The sequence below is a fragment of the Saccostrea echinata genome, unplaced genomic scaffold, assembly GCF_033153115.1.
Source record: "Saccostrea echinata isolate AGI-Se365-2 ecotype Australia unplaced genomic scaffold, CSIRO_AGI_Sech_v1 ptg000010l, whole genome shotgun sequence".
In the NCBI taxonomy this organism is placed as follows: domain Eukaryota; kingdom Metazoa; phylum Mollusca; class Bivalvia; order Ostreida; family Ostreidae; genus Saccostrea; species Saccostrea echinata.
The window spans coordinates 3,915,712-3,929,027 of record NW_026889759.1 but is presented as its reverse complement, the minus strand read 5'-3'; the positions used below and the strand labels follow the sequence as shown (position 1 = coordinate 3,929,027).

The window sequence follows — 13,316 nt, the reverse complement described above, 5'->3', positions numbered from 1 at the left end:
GACATCATTGACTATGCTTGTATTTTGTTTTTTTTTAATTCAGTTCGGTTTTGACGTGAATTTTAAGTGTGGTTTCTACTTAAAATGATATTATCATCCATGTATCTAGCTAGAAGTTACGAAAGCCCATTGAGCTCATTTTCGTGGGTAAAAAAATAATTTTTTCGCGAATAAACGCAAAACTTTCGCGAATAAACGCGTAACTTTCGCGTTATAACGCGAAACTTTCGCCAATAAACGCGTAACTTTCGCGTTATAACGCGAAACTTTCGCCAATAAACGCGTAACTTTCGCGTTATAACGCGAAACTTTTGCGAATAAACGCGAAACTTTCGCGTTATAACGCAAAAGTTTCGCGAATAAACGTGTTACTTTCGCGAATAAACGCGAAACTTTCGCGTTATAACGCGGAATTATACATATATAGTCATGTTACTCAGGAACCTGTGATCTTGAGTGACAGATAAAAAACATGAACGCAGAGGGGGACTTCTACGAATTTATAAATGACATTTCTTCAGAAGATGTAAAAGAGAACTGATGCGAGAAGTGGATAGATTAGTGTTGATTTTGCAATTAATCTCAAAACCCTACTAATTAATTAAATGAATATTCCTTTAAAGATTTTCTTGTTTTTCACTTGTTGAATCCAAGAAATTCTTTAGACTAATTTTTTTTTTCTCAGGAAAATCTCCACTCGTTGCTTTCTTTGAATAAATTGTCAATGTTTTCGTAAGTAATGGTACATGTATGACCAAGTGGTGCAACCTTAAAATACAATGTTGTATTTCTACAGTGAGTATATCGAAGATGAATCATTTGATACGAATATTTATCATCCAATTTTCACATTAGGTTACTCATGTGATGTGGCACAATTGTTCCGTGAAATATAGAAATTTACCTCATTGTTGTCAATTTTCTGAGATTTTTTATTTCAAATTCTATAAAGAGTGTTTAATCTAATTAAAATTTGACTTGTATTTTCGATCCTCTACTATACGCTTAATTCAACACTTGTATTGAACAGCATTGAGAAAGACAACATGTGACAGCAAAAATGAATTAGAAAGAGGAGAGACACATTCAATGGCGAGAAAACATAAAATTTCAGCTTGTGATAATCCAAGTTCAAAACAGTCTTTCGTTTTTCATTGTAATGAATAAACTAGATCATTAAAAAGTAAAACAAACTGTAGACTTATGCAAATGTCTCTGTTTTACAGGGAAAGTTTCGCGTTATAACGCGAAAGTTACGCGTTATAACGCGAAAAATATATTTTTTTTACCTACCAAAATGAGCTCAATGGGCTTTCGTAAGAAGTAACTCTCATGGAAGTAAAAATTGACAGTAAAAGTTCCGTTTTCCCGTCTCAGTACCGTGACTGTAGATGACTTGTGATATTGAAATGAAACATTCGATCTATATTTGAATCAAGCTTTAAATACTTAAATAAAACAATATTTAGGAGAAATGATATAAAATTTTTATTTTTTGCATGTTAAAATGTCTTTTGTCTTGAATATGCATTAGAAGAAGAAACACGTCTTTTATTTCCGCAATGAGATTAGCGTGTAAAATTTCGGAAAAAATAAAAATAGATTTAAAAATTCCCAAACAAGAAATGTTCGCTCTATACTGGAACATATATAAGAATATCGACCAGCTCAGAATAAATACTTCTTTTTAATTCTTCTTCAAAAATCGTATATCTTAATAAGTGACAGATCGTAGACAGAGGTATATTCATTCCAAGATCTTTAAAAAACGGACACAAAAGGCAAGCTCGCATATCTTGGACTGACACGCTTTGATAATCAGAAAAGTTCCTGTGGAATCGACTAACTTGGCCTAAATCAATCAGATTGGATTCGTCTGCACATGACCTGGCAGGTAAACCGCTTTTGCCTCCCACCGCCTCCTAAATACGTAATGTAAACCACAAGTGACTGACTTGGAGCTACGTGCTTTTGTTTTTGTTTTGGTCGTCTGTGTACTAAGTACGGTGTTCCGTAGTATATATAACCTCTAATCTACTGGAAGGACTTCAAAATTTTCAAAGTGGCTTCACTTTCGGAACTAGAATTGTCTCTGAATAGATTGGACACAATGTCAGTGATGGATTTAAACAGAGAACGGAATCAACAAAATTATTTCTTGAAGTCTTCCTCCCAATTCACCATCAGTCCGAAAAACGCTGGACGGTTAGTGCATTCACAGCGAAAATCAGACGACGAAAAACATTGTTATCTTTTGCAACTATCATTCCAAACGGTGTACTGTGACGCGGAGATTCCCAATTCCTGTTACAAGAGGCTTCCACGTCTTGTGAATGGCATCCCCCTGGGGGCGGGGCAGATGGCCCGGGACCAGTTATCGACCATACAGTGGCGGTATGTGGAGGGGAGCAAGACTATGCATACTTTCATGTCCACTCCCATATCACAAGAAGAGGCAGAGGAAACCAAGCGAGCTCTCAAGGATCGGATGCTGAGACAGTCTCGCGAACTTTTTGGAGACATCACCGTCAAGGCGACGGTGATATTGTCACAATGTGTACACTTTGATGATGAATTCATTATCAATGACATTGCTGTTCCTAACGAAGAGGGACTCCATTTTCGGGATTGACGTAACAGTGACTTTAGCAGATTTATTTATTACGAACCCTGTTGTCTTTCAAGATTATCGCTAATGCGATTTTCTTCAGTTTTAAGACGTTTGGCCGGTTTTTGTGTTTTATCCGTTTTAATCTGTGATAGCTTGGTGTGATTTATCAAAATTTAGCATACATACCCTACATTATAATTATCATTTATCTGTGACTTCTGTTTTTAATAACTGAGATCTTAACATGGATCTAGGGCACATGTATTGTAAAAAGGTATTAAGTTATAAAGAAAAGTGGAATCATACCACGGATTCCTAACACAATGCACCCGTCGTGTTGTTGTCATTAAGATAGGAACCACTGTATTCAAACAAGGTTCCCTGCCATGCTAGACGGTGCCAACACAAAACAGATGTTGGCAAAGAGAAATTATTTATGTACAATATGCATCTATACTTGTTTCATTAATATTTATGTGAACGGAAATTGGAAATTAAGCTGCTACGTGTCTAGTTGTGTAAATTGTTAGACATGTTCATATGTTAAGTAATACCAGAGAAGAAATCAGTACCCACGTAACGAATGTATTTTTCCTGCTTGCAATGAATATCAGGAGTTACCCTTGCTTTTATTATTTACCTGCTGGTGCATGAAACGCTCAAACTCGCTCGCTCGAAATGAATGGTTATATTGAAATTTTTTGCTTTAGATCCTTTTTGTTTTTTCACTCCACATCTGCGTCCTGGAACTTTTGTTATACCGTTGAGGGACGATAATATTTCAGAGTGTGTCCTTTATCTATAAGTACCTGTAGGTAATACAACTTTTTGCAGGGGCATTTGTCAATCCATTCGTAAAGTCGATGTATTGTCGTAAGCCGGTAATACAACTTTTTGCAGGGGCATTTGTCAATCCATTCGTAAAGTAGATGTATTGTCGTAAGCCGAAAATGAAGTTTTGTAGAGATGGGTAGATTATTTTGATCTTTTTTATTATTATATTAAAGCCAAAACCTGGAATTTTCAGAGTTATTAAACTATGTAGAGTAATTAAAAAAAATTACTTACCCCCCCCCCCCCCCCCGGGAATCACAGAACCTTCGTGAAATGGTAAGTCATGTATATGAAGAAAGGTAACGTAGGAAAGTGACTTTTCCAACCCCCAACCCCACCACAAACACGAAATAGTTTTCCTGGATGATTTGGGGGGGGGGGGGTTCTTGTTAAAAAAAATTTCGGTCCGATATTTGTTTTATGTGGACCCCCCACCCCCACCCCCACCCTGGGGGGGGGGCTGGATCCGTGCATGATGCCCTGAAACCGAAAGGGGATTAACATATTTTAAAGATACTATTGAACTGTTCGGTATATAACATTAAGTTGACATAAACTATTTGGACTCCCTTACCCACTCTATTTATTAATAATCAACATTGACTGCACCGTTACATCGTGACCCGTTTTAACTTCGTCAATGGTATGAATGCCCACAGGTGACTTTACAATCATTCACTATATGCAAAAAAGGACTGTTTGGCGCACACTTTTGTACAACTGCAATGCATCAATCGATTAAATTTCCAATCAGATATTGACAGATAAGTTAAAAATCTGCATACATAATACATCAAAGAAAAAAAAAGGTAAAATGTGGGAATGAAATTAAAGATTTTTGCAACGTGATTGCATATTTACATGTACCAGTGTTTTGTGCAAACATGTTTCATATCCTGTCATTTCATGAATTTAATATAAATGTTTTAAAAAAGAATATAGCAAACTGAGTCATACGAAGAATTAATGTCTGAATTGAAATGTAAATTTCATCAATATTATGTTGTTCTACTAATACATATGTTAGCTTTACGAATGGTTCTTATACTTTGTTCAGAAATTCTACATACAACATTCACAAGTGAATAATGAAATTTGAAAGTAAAGGTTCTAACTTCTAAGTATTCTCTCTAGAGAAGTGGACAGGCATAGCCTACGTTCATGTAAGCGAAAGTCTGTCTACTGCTCTATAGAGAATAATTTCTAAGGAACTTGCTTCGCGCACTTCAAGTAACTGCGTGCACATAATAAACCCCGCCGGAGCAGGCACCTGACGAGTGGTTGGTTTAACACCCCCTCCTTCTGAGAGTTTTTTTTTTAAGAAACGAGATGACTATGCAAATATACATGAATTACTAGCCTATCATAGTGATACCAATACTTCGTTATTTGATATCATTTTCCGTGTTTGTTAAGTTTTAGAGATTGCCCTTTTACGGTATATAAAAATAAAAAATATATACAAAATGTACCGTAAAGGAACAATCTCTAAAACTCGACAAAACCGGAAAATGATATCAAATAACGAAGTAATGGTATGATAGACTAGGAATTCATGTATATTTGCAAAGTTCTCGTGTCTAAAAAAATTCTCAGATGGAGGGGGGGGGGGGGTTACACCAACCATTCGTCAGGTGACTGTATGCCGGACTTGGAGTTCCTCTCCGTCCGTCTGTGTGCAAGTCAGTCAGTTTGTGCCACTTGTTTCCCACACTTTTTTCAAGACCCTAGAATATACTGAGCTGATTTATGGCATATGAGTCTATTCTGATGAGTAACAGACTTTTTAAGGAAAATTACGACCCATATTGGTAAGGGACTCAAGAGTTGCTTGCAGTATTCTCATAGCATAGTACTTGTTTCAGTCAGTGATATTTTTTTCAACAGGAACTGCTTTTGAAACTACAAAAATATATTAGACTTGTACTGAAGCACATGCTCCTTTGAAAAAGCTAGTTTTATCCAATTTTATACCGTGAAAGGTAGTATATTCCTTTATATACTTTGAACTTCTTTTCATCCTTATGAGTTGTAACTTAAACTTGATGCTCATCATATTTTAGGCATCATTTTAAAGCTACATCCAGGCATAAAAAACATACAGTTACTAGTACTGTGCAAGTCTAAATATAGATATTATTTTTTAGCAGGGGATTTTCAAATATTGGCACTGGTGACTGAGATCTCTAAGATAGGAATCCATTCTGTGCATTAACTTCCTAATAAATAAGAGTTTTCCCCTTGAATTTTACACTTTATTCTTTTAAAATTAACAGCAGCTTGTTGACAGACAAAACGACTGATAAAATAATACACAGGATTCTTTAAGGTGGCCACAGCCAGTTTGTTTAATTCCAATACATGTAACTCCCATATTTGACTTCATCAGCAAAAAGATGAAAAATAGCACTAAAAATATCACTCAATAGAATAGAATCAGTGGTAAAATGATGTAACATTTTCAATCAACAGGTATAACAGAGGTGTTTTGTGGGTTTTTTGGGAGGGGAGGAGGGGGATTCAGATTGCTTTCCCCTTTTTACTCTATAACTGTGAAGCCCCGCAACACTATTACATAAACATCATCAATCCTACTCCCCCCCCCCTTTTTTTTTTTATACATGACATGCAGCGTTACTCATTTATTTTGGAATGTTTAATATAACTAATTAGAATAAAAAGCATTTAATATTTAAAAAAAATATATTCAAAGACAATAAAAATAGCAAGGGGGGGGGGGGGGAACCTAACTGAAAGAACTTTTAAACCCAATGGGAAGCTATAAATGTTTGGTGATAATCCAATATCTGTATTAGTTCAGTACAATACGTCATTTGGCTGTTCAAAGATGCATCTTAACAACATTATATGAAACTCAGTCTTTGTGCTTATGAATAATCCTCAGTCCATTTGAATGTGAGAAAAACTTGTGAACACTTCTGACTTGGACTTTGAAACCTTTTCAATAGCAATTGCCATATCCTTCATTGTTACAGGTCTTAGTCTGTCTATTTTCACTTTACTGAAAAAAAAATTTAAAAAACACAAAAATAATAGGATGTAAAATTATATGAATTTATGCAAAAAATGCAATAATTACACTGCAACCCTTTTAATTTTTACACCTTTAGTAAAAAAAATTGAATTATTATATAGTGAATTGAACATAGTTATACTGCACCTTTATTATTTTATGAACTACTCAACCCCCTATTAAAAAAAAAAAATCTTAAATGCAACAGTGAATTAAGACAATCAGTAGAGTACTCACTAGATATTATCTGATTGGTTGTCCTGGATTAACTCTCTGATTCGATTGGTTGATGCTACCCTACAAACTTCCTTAAGGTCACTTCCTGTCATTCCCATGGTTTCTTCTCCTAATTGTTCATAATTTAAGTCCTGTAAAGAATGCTTTAAATGTAATACTGGTAGATTTGCTTTATCTCAGGAAAAATATTGCCCAAATTAGACATATAATTTATAAGAAAACCTTAAATATGAGTAATTAAAATCAATTTTAGAATTAAACATACCTCTGTGTCTTCTCCACATAACACAAGTTTTAATATATTAATTCTTTGAAGTTTTTCCTGAAAAGAAAATTCATTATGGAAAAAAATTGCCATACTGCTGTTTTAAATATTCATATATTTTATACTAATTACAAATGGTATGTATACATTTATAACTAATGGTACATTATTTTCAAAAGAGGAAAGAAATTTCAGTTTGTTAAGAACTGCGAACGATAGCATTGTTCTCCCGCCTACCTCCAAGTCAATTTTCAAAAGTTAACATATTCAAACGATTTTTAATATTTATATTGATATTTATATGGATTTTCATAAAACATTACTTCTTTAGGAAAACAACGAGAGATAACTGTAAAATTTTGGTAAAACTCGTGTTTTTCACTATAGAAATCAACGGAAAACATTTTTAAAACATCTTTCCCCCCCCGTGAAACAAAAATTCCTTTTTACGGGTAATATGGACTGTTATTTCACAAATTCATACCAAAGCTTTTTGTGTTTCACGGGGGGGAACATATGTTTATATACAAAAAACGACAAAAATGCTTATTTTTTCAGCAATTTCCAAGTGCTTCACAACTGAAACATTATATTTTACTAATATATATGCTTAATTTTATATGCATAAAACATAAGAAAAGATTTAAGAAACATTTATTCATATCCAAGATTATTTCAGAATATGGTGATGCTTTATAGCCCGATTTCAGTGGAAAATATCATCTACCCCCCTAATTTCAAGAGCTGGAATTAGGGATATTTTACTATTTAGCACTGGAATTAAAATAATTAATCAATTACCATTGAACTGTTCTTTGTATTAAACAAAGATTTTATGGCCAAATTGTCATCAATATTGAATTAAATGGTTGTAAAATGTAGGCGGGAATCGGGAGTTACTGTGCGTAGTTCTTTTTTTCACGCCTTTCAACAGTATGTAGGTAATTAACCTTACAATTCAATTAAAAATGGTGAGTTGAAGTAGAAAAAACAAACATATATTTAATTTCGGAAAACTCAAGATAGTTTGAATAACTGAAATAATGGAAAACACAATCAGTTAAAATTGCTGGTATTTATTAACATACCAAAGATCGGAAGAATCAGTCTCCTTTATAATACATTATGTACAGTAAAACATGCTTATAATGAATCGACGCTTACAGCGAAGTGATTTTCATTCCCCATGGCTGTAAAATACATTATGAACTTGTTGGATATAATGAAGTACATTTACAACCAAGCACAATTGTCCCTCTGTGAAACTTCCTTATACTGTGCTATGAATTACATAATCATGCTGTACTTTGAAATACTTAACTTACTGGTTTTTTAATGCTAAATTGGCAAGGTAGTCTTCTTAGAATGGCTGGGTCGATGTCACTTGGACGATTTGTTGCTGCTATGATCATCACCTGACATTTAGGGTCTGTAATAACGCCATCCCACATACTCATAAACTGAGCCTTAATCATAGCTGTGGCTTCATGGTCCTGTGAACTTCTGGACCGTAAAAAGGAATCTAATAATACCAAAACCAATGAAATAATTTAAACACAGTGGTCACAGGAAAAGAATCACTTAATTTATGGTCATTAAACAAAGAATTACTACAGCTTGTAATTTTCAATTACTGTAAACCAACTATTATTCGCGTCATCTTTTATTCGCGATTCATCAGTTTGAAATCAATCTGCGATGATTTATTTTCGCGATTGAGGAAACATTCTCTACAAATACAAAGCAAAATAAATGGTTCGCGGCGATTAATATTCACGAGTTAAAGTAGGTCGCAAAACTTGCGAACAATTCTTGCACACAAATAAAAGTTGGTTTACAGTAACTTAACATTCTACCTCAGTTTTTTAATTGTATTCTTTACATTCATTAGAGTAACTTTTTAGAAAAAGACAGATACACTAGCCTAAAGTACAGAAAAAATACTTTTATAATTCATTAAGCATTGATGAAAATTAAAAGACAAAAGAGAAACTGACTCCTTACCTATTTCATCTATAAATATAATTGCTGGCTGCAATTTCATAGCCTGAAACAAATTAAAATCATCACATCAAAACTTATATTACATGCTAGAAATTTTTATATTCTAAGAGAGCAATATTTCCTTGAAGTAAAATAAAATTGATGGACTTGATCTAGGTCTTAATGAATGATAGTTAACCTGTACATGTATCAATATTTTAAGTCACAGTCCAATTATCTTGTCATCTTGGGATCTTTTAAAGCTTACAGAAGTTTGATCAAAGTGTATGCTATAATGATCTATGGCTGAAGTCACTTTGATAAATTTAAGGTCACAGGAATGGGCACTGGAATAGTTCTTTTATTTCTCTTCTCCAAAACTATTGAAAATTTGATTGACAAAAACCTATATACAGAAGAAAATTCAATGTGGTGGTGCTCAAAACTAGAGTCCTTAAATATCTCTGTTTTAGAGTGATTAATCATTTAAATTGAACAATTTGTCTTACAAGGACCTCTGATACATATATATTTTTTTTTACATTGTTATGTTAAACTAAGTACATGTATATGCAAAACTGAAATGTGATAAACCTCTGTGACTGCTCATTGATAAATATTCAGTGAGCTTTATAAAATAATTTTAACTTTTGAGAAAAACAAAGAACAAATAATTAACAGACCAATGAGAACACTGCCTCTGCTCTTTTTTGTGACTCTCCATACCATTTATCCACCATTGATGAAATTTTGAAATTAATAAATCTGGCTCCTAAATATATAACATATAAAGGTCAATAAATAATTACTATAACATTAACTTGATCAAAAGACACAGATCACGTCAAGTTGACAGGCACAGATCTTCAGCTCAAATAAGATTTGCAAAGCATCTGTCACTGACATGTGATCTGGCTCTTTGGATCAAATTACTGTTTTCAGGATAAATTCATGGTATACCCCTCCATTATTAGTTAAATATAAAACAAGTAATTTTTGCAGTCAGTAATACAACATTTATCTGTGAAACAAAACACATTTTAGAGGAGCTTTTTTTTCATAGGTAAGAAATAAAAACATTGTGTACTGTATACTATGTATATACTATGTCATCAGTTTCAGAGAGTGGTGATAGGGATTCAGAAAACCAAGGTGTGATAAGTATATAATAATAATGTATTTTATGATGTTAGATTAGAAGTATAAATCTCATTGCATTTTCGGATGTCCTAAGTAAATGAGCAAATTAAACTTTCAAAATTCAAGAAAATGACACAATATATTGGATCTTGTACCTGCATCTTTTGCAATTGCTTTGGCAACCATTGTTTTTCCACATCCAGGAGGTCCGTGTAACAAAAGGCCTTTTGAAAATTAATCTAAAATTATGACTATCTCAAATCTAGCCTTAATCAAAGTATTGTTTTTAAAATGTGGGATATACTATTTTTTAACATATTGAATTGTTGTATCATAAATGTAAAAAAAAAAAAGAAAAGAAAGAAAATGGGGTTGTATGTATATGTAAAAAAGCTAGTTCATACAAACCCTTTGGTGGTTGGATTAAATATGAATCTTTGAATAAGTCTCGTCTTTTAAATGGGAATATGACAGTTTCTTTGATTGACCTAACCACATCATCTAAACCCCCAATGTCAACCCATGATACATCAAGACTCTCTGGTTCAATCAAGTCAGCAGCAAAACAAAGTTCATATTCTGTCAACTAAAAGTTATACCAATTAATATGTTGTATTTTCAGATAAGAGGAAAAATGTAATATTCGTAACAGTGGAAAAACATTAGAGAGTATGTTGATCAAGTGAGTTTATAAAATTGACACATTTACCTTCACATTAGTCACCCCAATTCTTTTCATCAATTCTTTAGCCTGTAAAATATTTAAATTATATTTTTATTAGTGTAATTACACTAATTATACAATGAGTCATTACATGATGCATTTTAAATGACCTCTATTCTTCCATCAGAGGCCTATTTGCTAAACAAAGAGTAATTCTCTAAAATATGATATGAAAACAATAAGAACAGATTTAAAACATAGGAAGTCAATGTAATTGTCTTTTTTTCATAACCATGTCGATGAACATATACGTTAACGTTAACGGTGGTTAAGATTGCTTCACTACAACAGTATTGCTTAAGACTAAAAGAGAGCCAATTCCTTCACTACTAACCCTCTTCTCTGCCTCCTTCTTTTGCTTCCTTGTGGGGTCCATCATATCAAGAAGAATTTTACCCAACACGAGAGACAGTCCAGCAGACAGCGCCAGTCTGATCAACAGAGATGTGAACTCGCTCATCCTCGATGATGGAACTTGTTCAACTTGATGCTCAACTCTGACGGGCTGGATGCTTGCTTTGGAGATCGAGTCAGTAACTCGGGTCCACAACTCACTTATCAACATAGCAAGTCACTTGTTGTCTACTTTGTGCATAAATTAAGCAGTCGGCAACTATTTTAGTCTATGAACCAAAAAAAAAAAAAAACTACGTCTGATGAAATTACATCGAGATCGAGATACCACGTGTATTCAAGATAAGTTGTTCTATAAATGGTTCTGGCTCTCTTTGGGGAATCTATAATATGACCTGGGGGAGGAGGGGGGGGGGGGGGGGTCCGGGAAGATGAGATTAAAAAAGTGCACAAATTAGTTAATAAATTGTTTAGATGTCCGATGTATTAAATCTACAAGATAATTTAGAATGATTTGTCATTTGAAAATGAGTGGTAACATTAGCTTGGTGGGACCAGGGACCTATATGCTAGTATATAGGTCCCTGGTGGGACAGACTGTACATTAAATTAATGTACATAGTAAACACGCTCCCCCTTCCACGAAATAGGTATTACAGGTTTGGGGAAGTTAGTAGCTTTTCTCTTTTGCTTGTCAAGAAATTCCAGAGTATGACATCCTTTAGAATTGATGTGGACCCTCATCCCACCCTACCCCCTTTTGGAAAAAAAAAATCTCGGATCCGCGTCTGCGGCTGCTACTAATCAATCTATTTTTTTCTAAACCATAGGGGGAAAAAGGACCTTGCATATCCCAGATTCCAAAGCAAATTAAATGATTTTTTAACATTGTGCATGATTGACCAATAAATATTTAGTAGGGTTTATTTATAGGGCTCATTCAATCGGTCAAAATGTTATTTAGTTTTTAAATCAGTACTGTTCTTTTAAAAAAGTACTTATCAGGGACCTACTAACAAGTTAGTATTATACTGTATAGAGGCCCCTGCACAGCACCTATAGAAAAAGAGTTTTAAATTTTGGCATTTTCCTTCTTCTTGTTTCGTTCTTCGGGGAGAAAGAAAATAATTGCATGTAATCTGTTCCCAGATTTGAGGAATGGATCCTACTTTTAAAGATTTTAAATTAAAACTAGGAATTAAAACTAAAATAAAATGTTGAGAGAACATTATAGAAGTCTTACTACTTTTCCATATCATATGCACTCAATAAATAAAAAGAAACTTGAAGAGTGCTGGACTAGCAATTGAATTATTGTGCGAAATTATTCAGCAGATTGATCTGTTATTAATGATATATCAATTGTTCGGAAGAACGGAAAACGGGCGGACCAGGATAACGACAATATATCAACTTTCTATCGAACGTGCGGGTATAATAATAGAATATAGTGTGTGAGACGGGATGCGATACGACAGATTTGATGATCGAGTTAACAATTTGAGAGAAGCTGCGTACGCGGTAACGGGACGTTTCGCCCCTATTGATTGTTCGCGCCGAGACCATTCGCCCCAAAAGACCTTTCGCGCCGAGATGTTTCGCGCCAAATTTAATCTACAATTTCTATAACGATATATTAAGATAAATATTTATATATAAGGTTAATATTGACTTTATTAAAAAAAATGTTCTAAAGTTACTAAAAAAAACTTTCATGTTTAAATTGTTGAAAATGGGCTTATACCATAATTGAATATATAATTATCCATGTGCAGATATAATTATGTTTATTCAGCAATCATAGTTCTCTGATTCAGTTTTGTAATTAAGGTGTAATAACTATAATTTGGAGACTCTCCATGTCAAGATAAAGAGGAGAATTAAATCATGAGACGGGTGTTAATTATCAAGTTTATTTTACCGTTGCTCAGTAGGATGCACACTGACTCCAATTTTCTTTGTGATTTTGAGTAATGCTATATAATTACTTATCAAAACTATACTTCTCAAAAAAATCTTTCGATATAACTTATTTCACAAGTGACATGCCTTAATTTATTTCTATGTCTGTTATATCAAAATAGATCAGTTTTTTAAATCATCATGTCATTAAAATAATCACGAGTTGCTGTTT

General features: G+C 33.6%; 1 protein-coding gene across 1 annotated transcript; it reads right to left on the bottom strand.

Annotated features, from left to right (window-relative positions):
- Positions 1 to 5,686: 5,686 nt before the first annotated feature.
- Positions 5,687 to 11,452, bottom strand: LOC133184184 (outer mitochondrial transmembrane helix translocase-like). Its single transcript, XM_061319105.1, has 10 exons — positions 11,163 to 11,452; positions 10,814 to 10,855; positions 10,513 to 10,690; positions 10,260 to 10,328; positions 9,648 to 9,736; positions 8,986 to 9,028; positions 8,307 to 8,503; positions 6,982 to 7,038; positions 6,717 to 6,847; positions 5,687 to 6,467 (listed from the first exon to the last, which is right to left on the bottom strand). Exons 1-10 carry the CDS (start codon positions 11,391 to 11,393, stop codon positions 6,347 to 6,349), a joined length of 1,158 nt encoding a protein of 385 aa, XP_061175089.1. The 5' UTR covers positions 11,394 to 11,452; the 3' UTR covers positions 5,687 to 6,346.
- Positions 11,453 to 13,316: the final 1,864 nt, after the last annotated feature.

What these genes read in the sequence shown, in the direction of transcription:
- LOC133184184 (XM_061319105.1), bottom strand. Translation starts at nt 11,393, where the DNA reads ATGTTGATAAGTGAGTTGTGGACCCGAGTTACTGACTCGATCTCCAAA. An exon ending in TTTAATCCAACCACCAAAGG is followed by an intron (nt 10,329 to 10,512) that starts GTTTGTATGAAC and finishes AATTTTCAAAAG; the next exon opens with GCCTTTTGTTACACGGACCT. An exon ending in TATGTGGAGAAGACACAGAG is followed by an intron (nt 6,848 to 6,981) that starts GTATGTTTAATT and finishes CATTCTTTACAG; the next exon opens with GACTTAAATTATGAACAATT.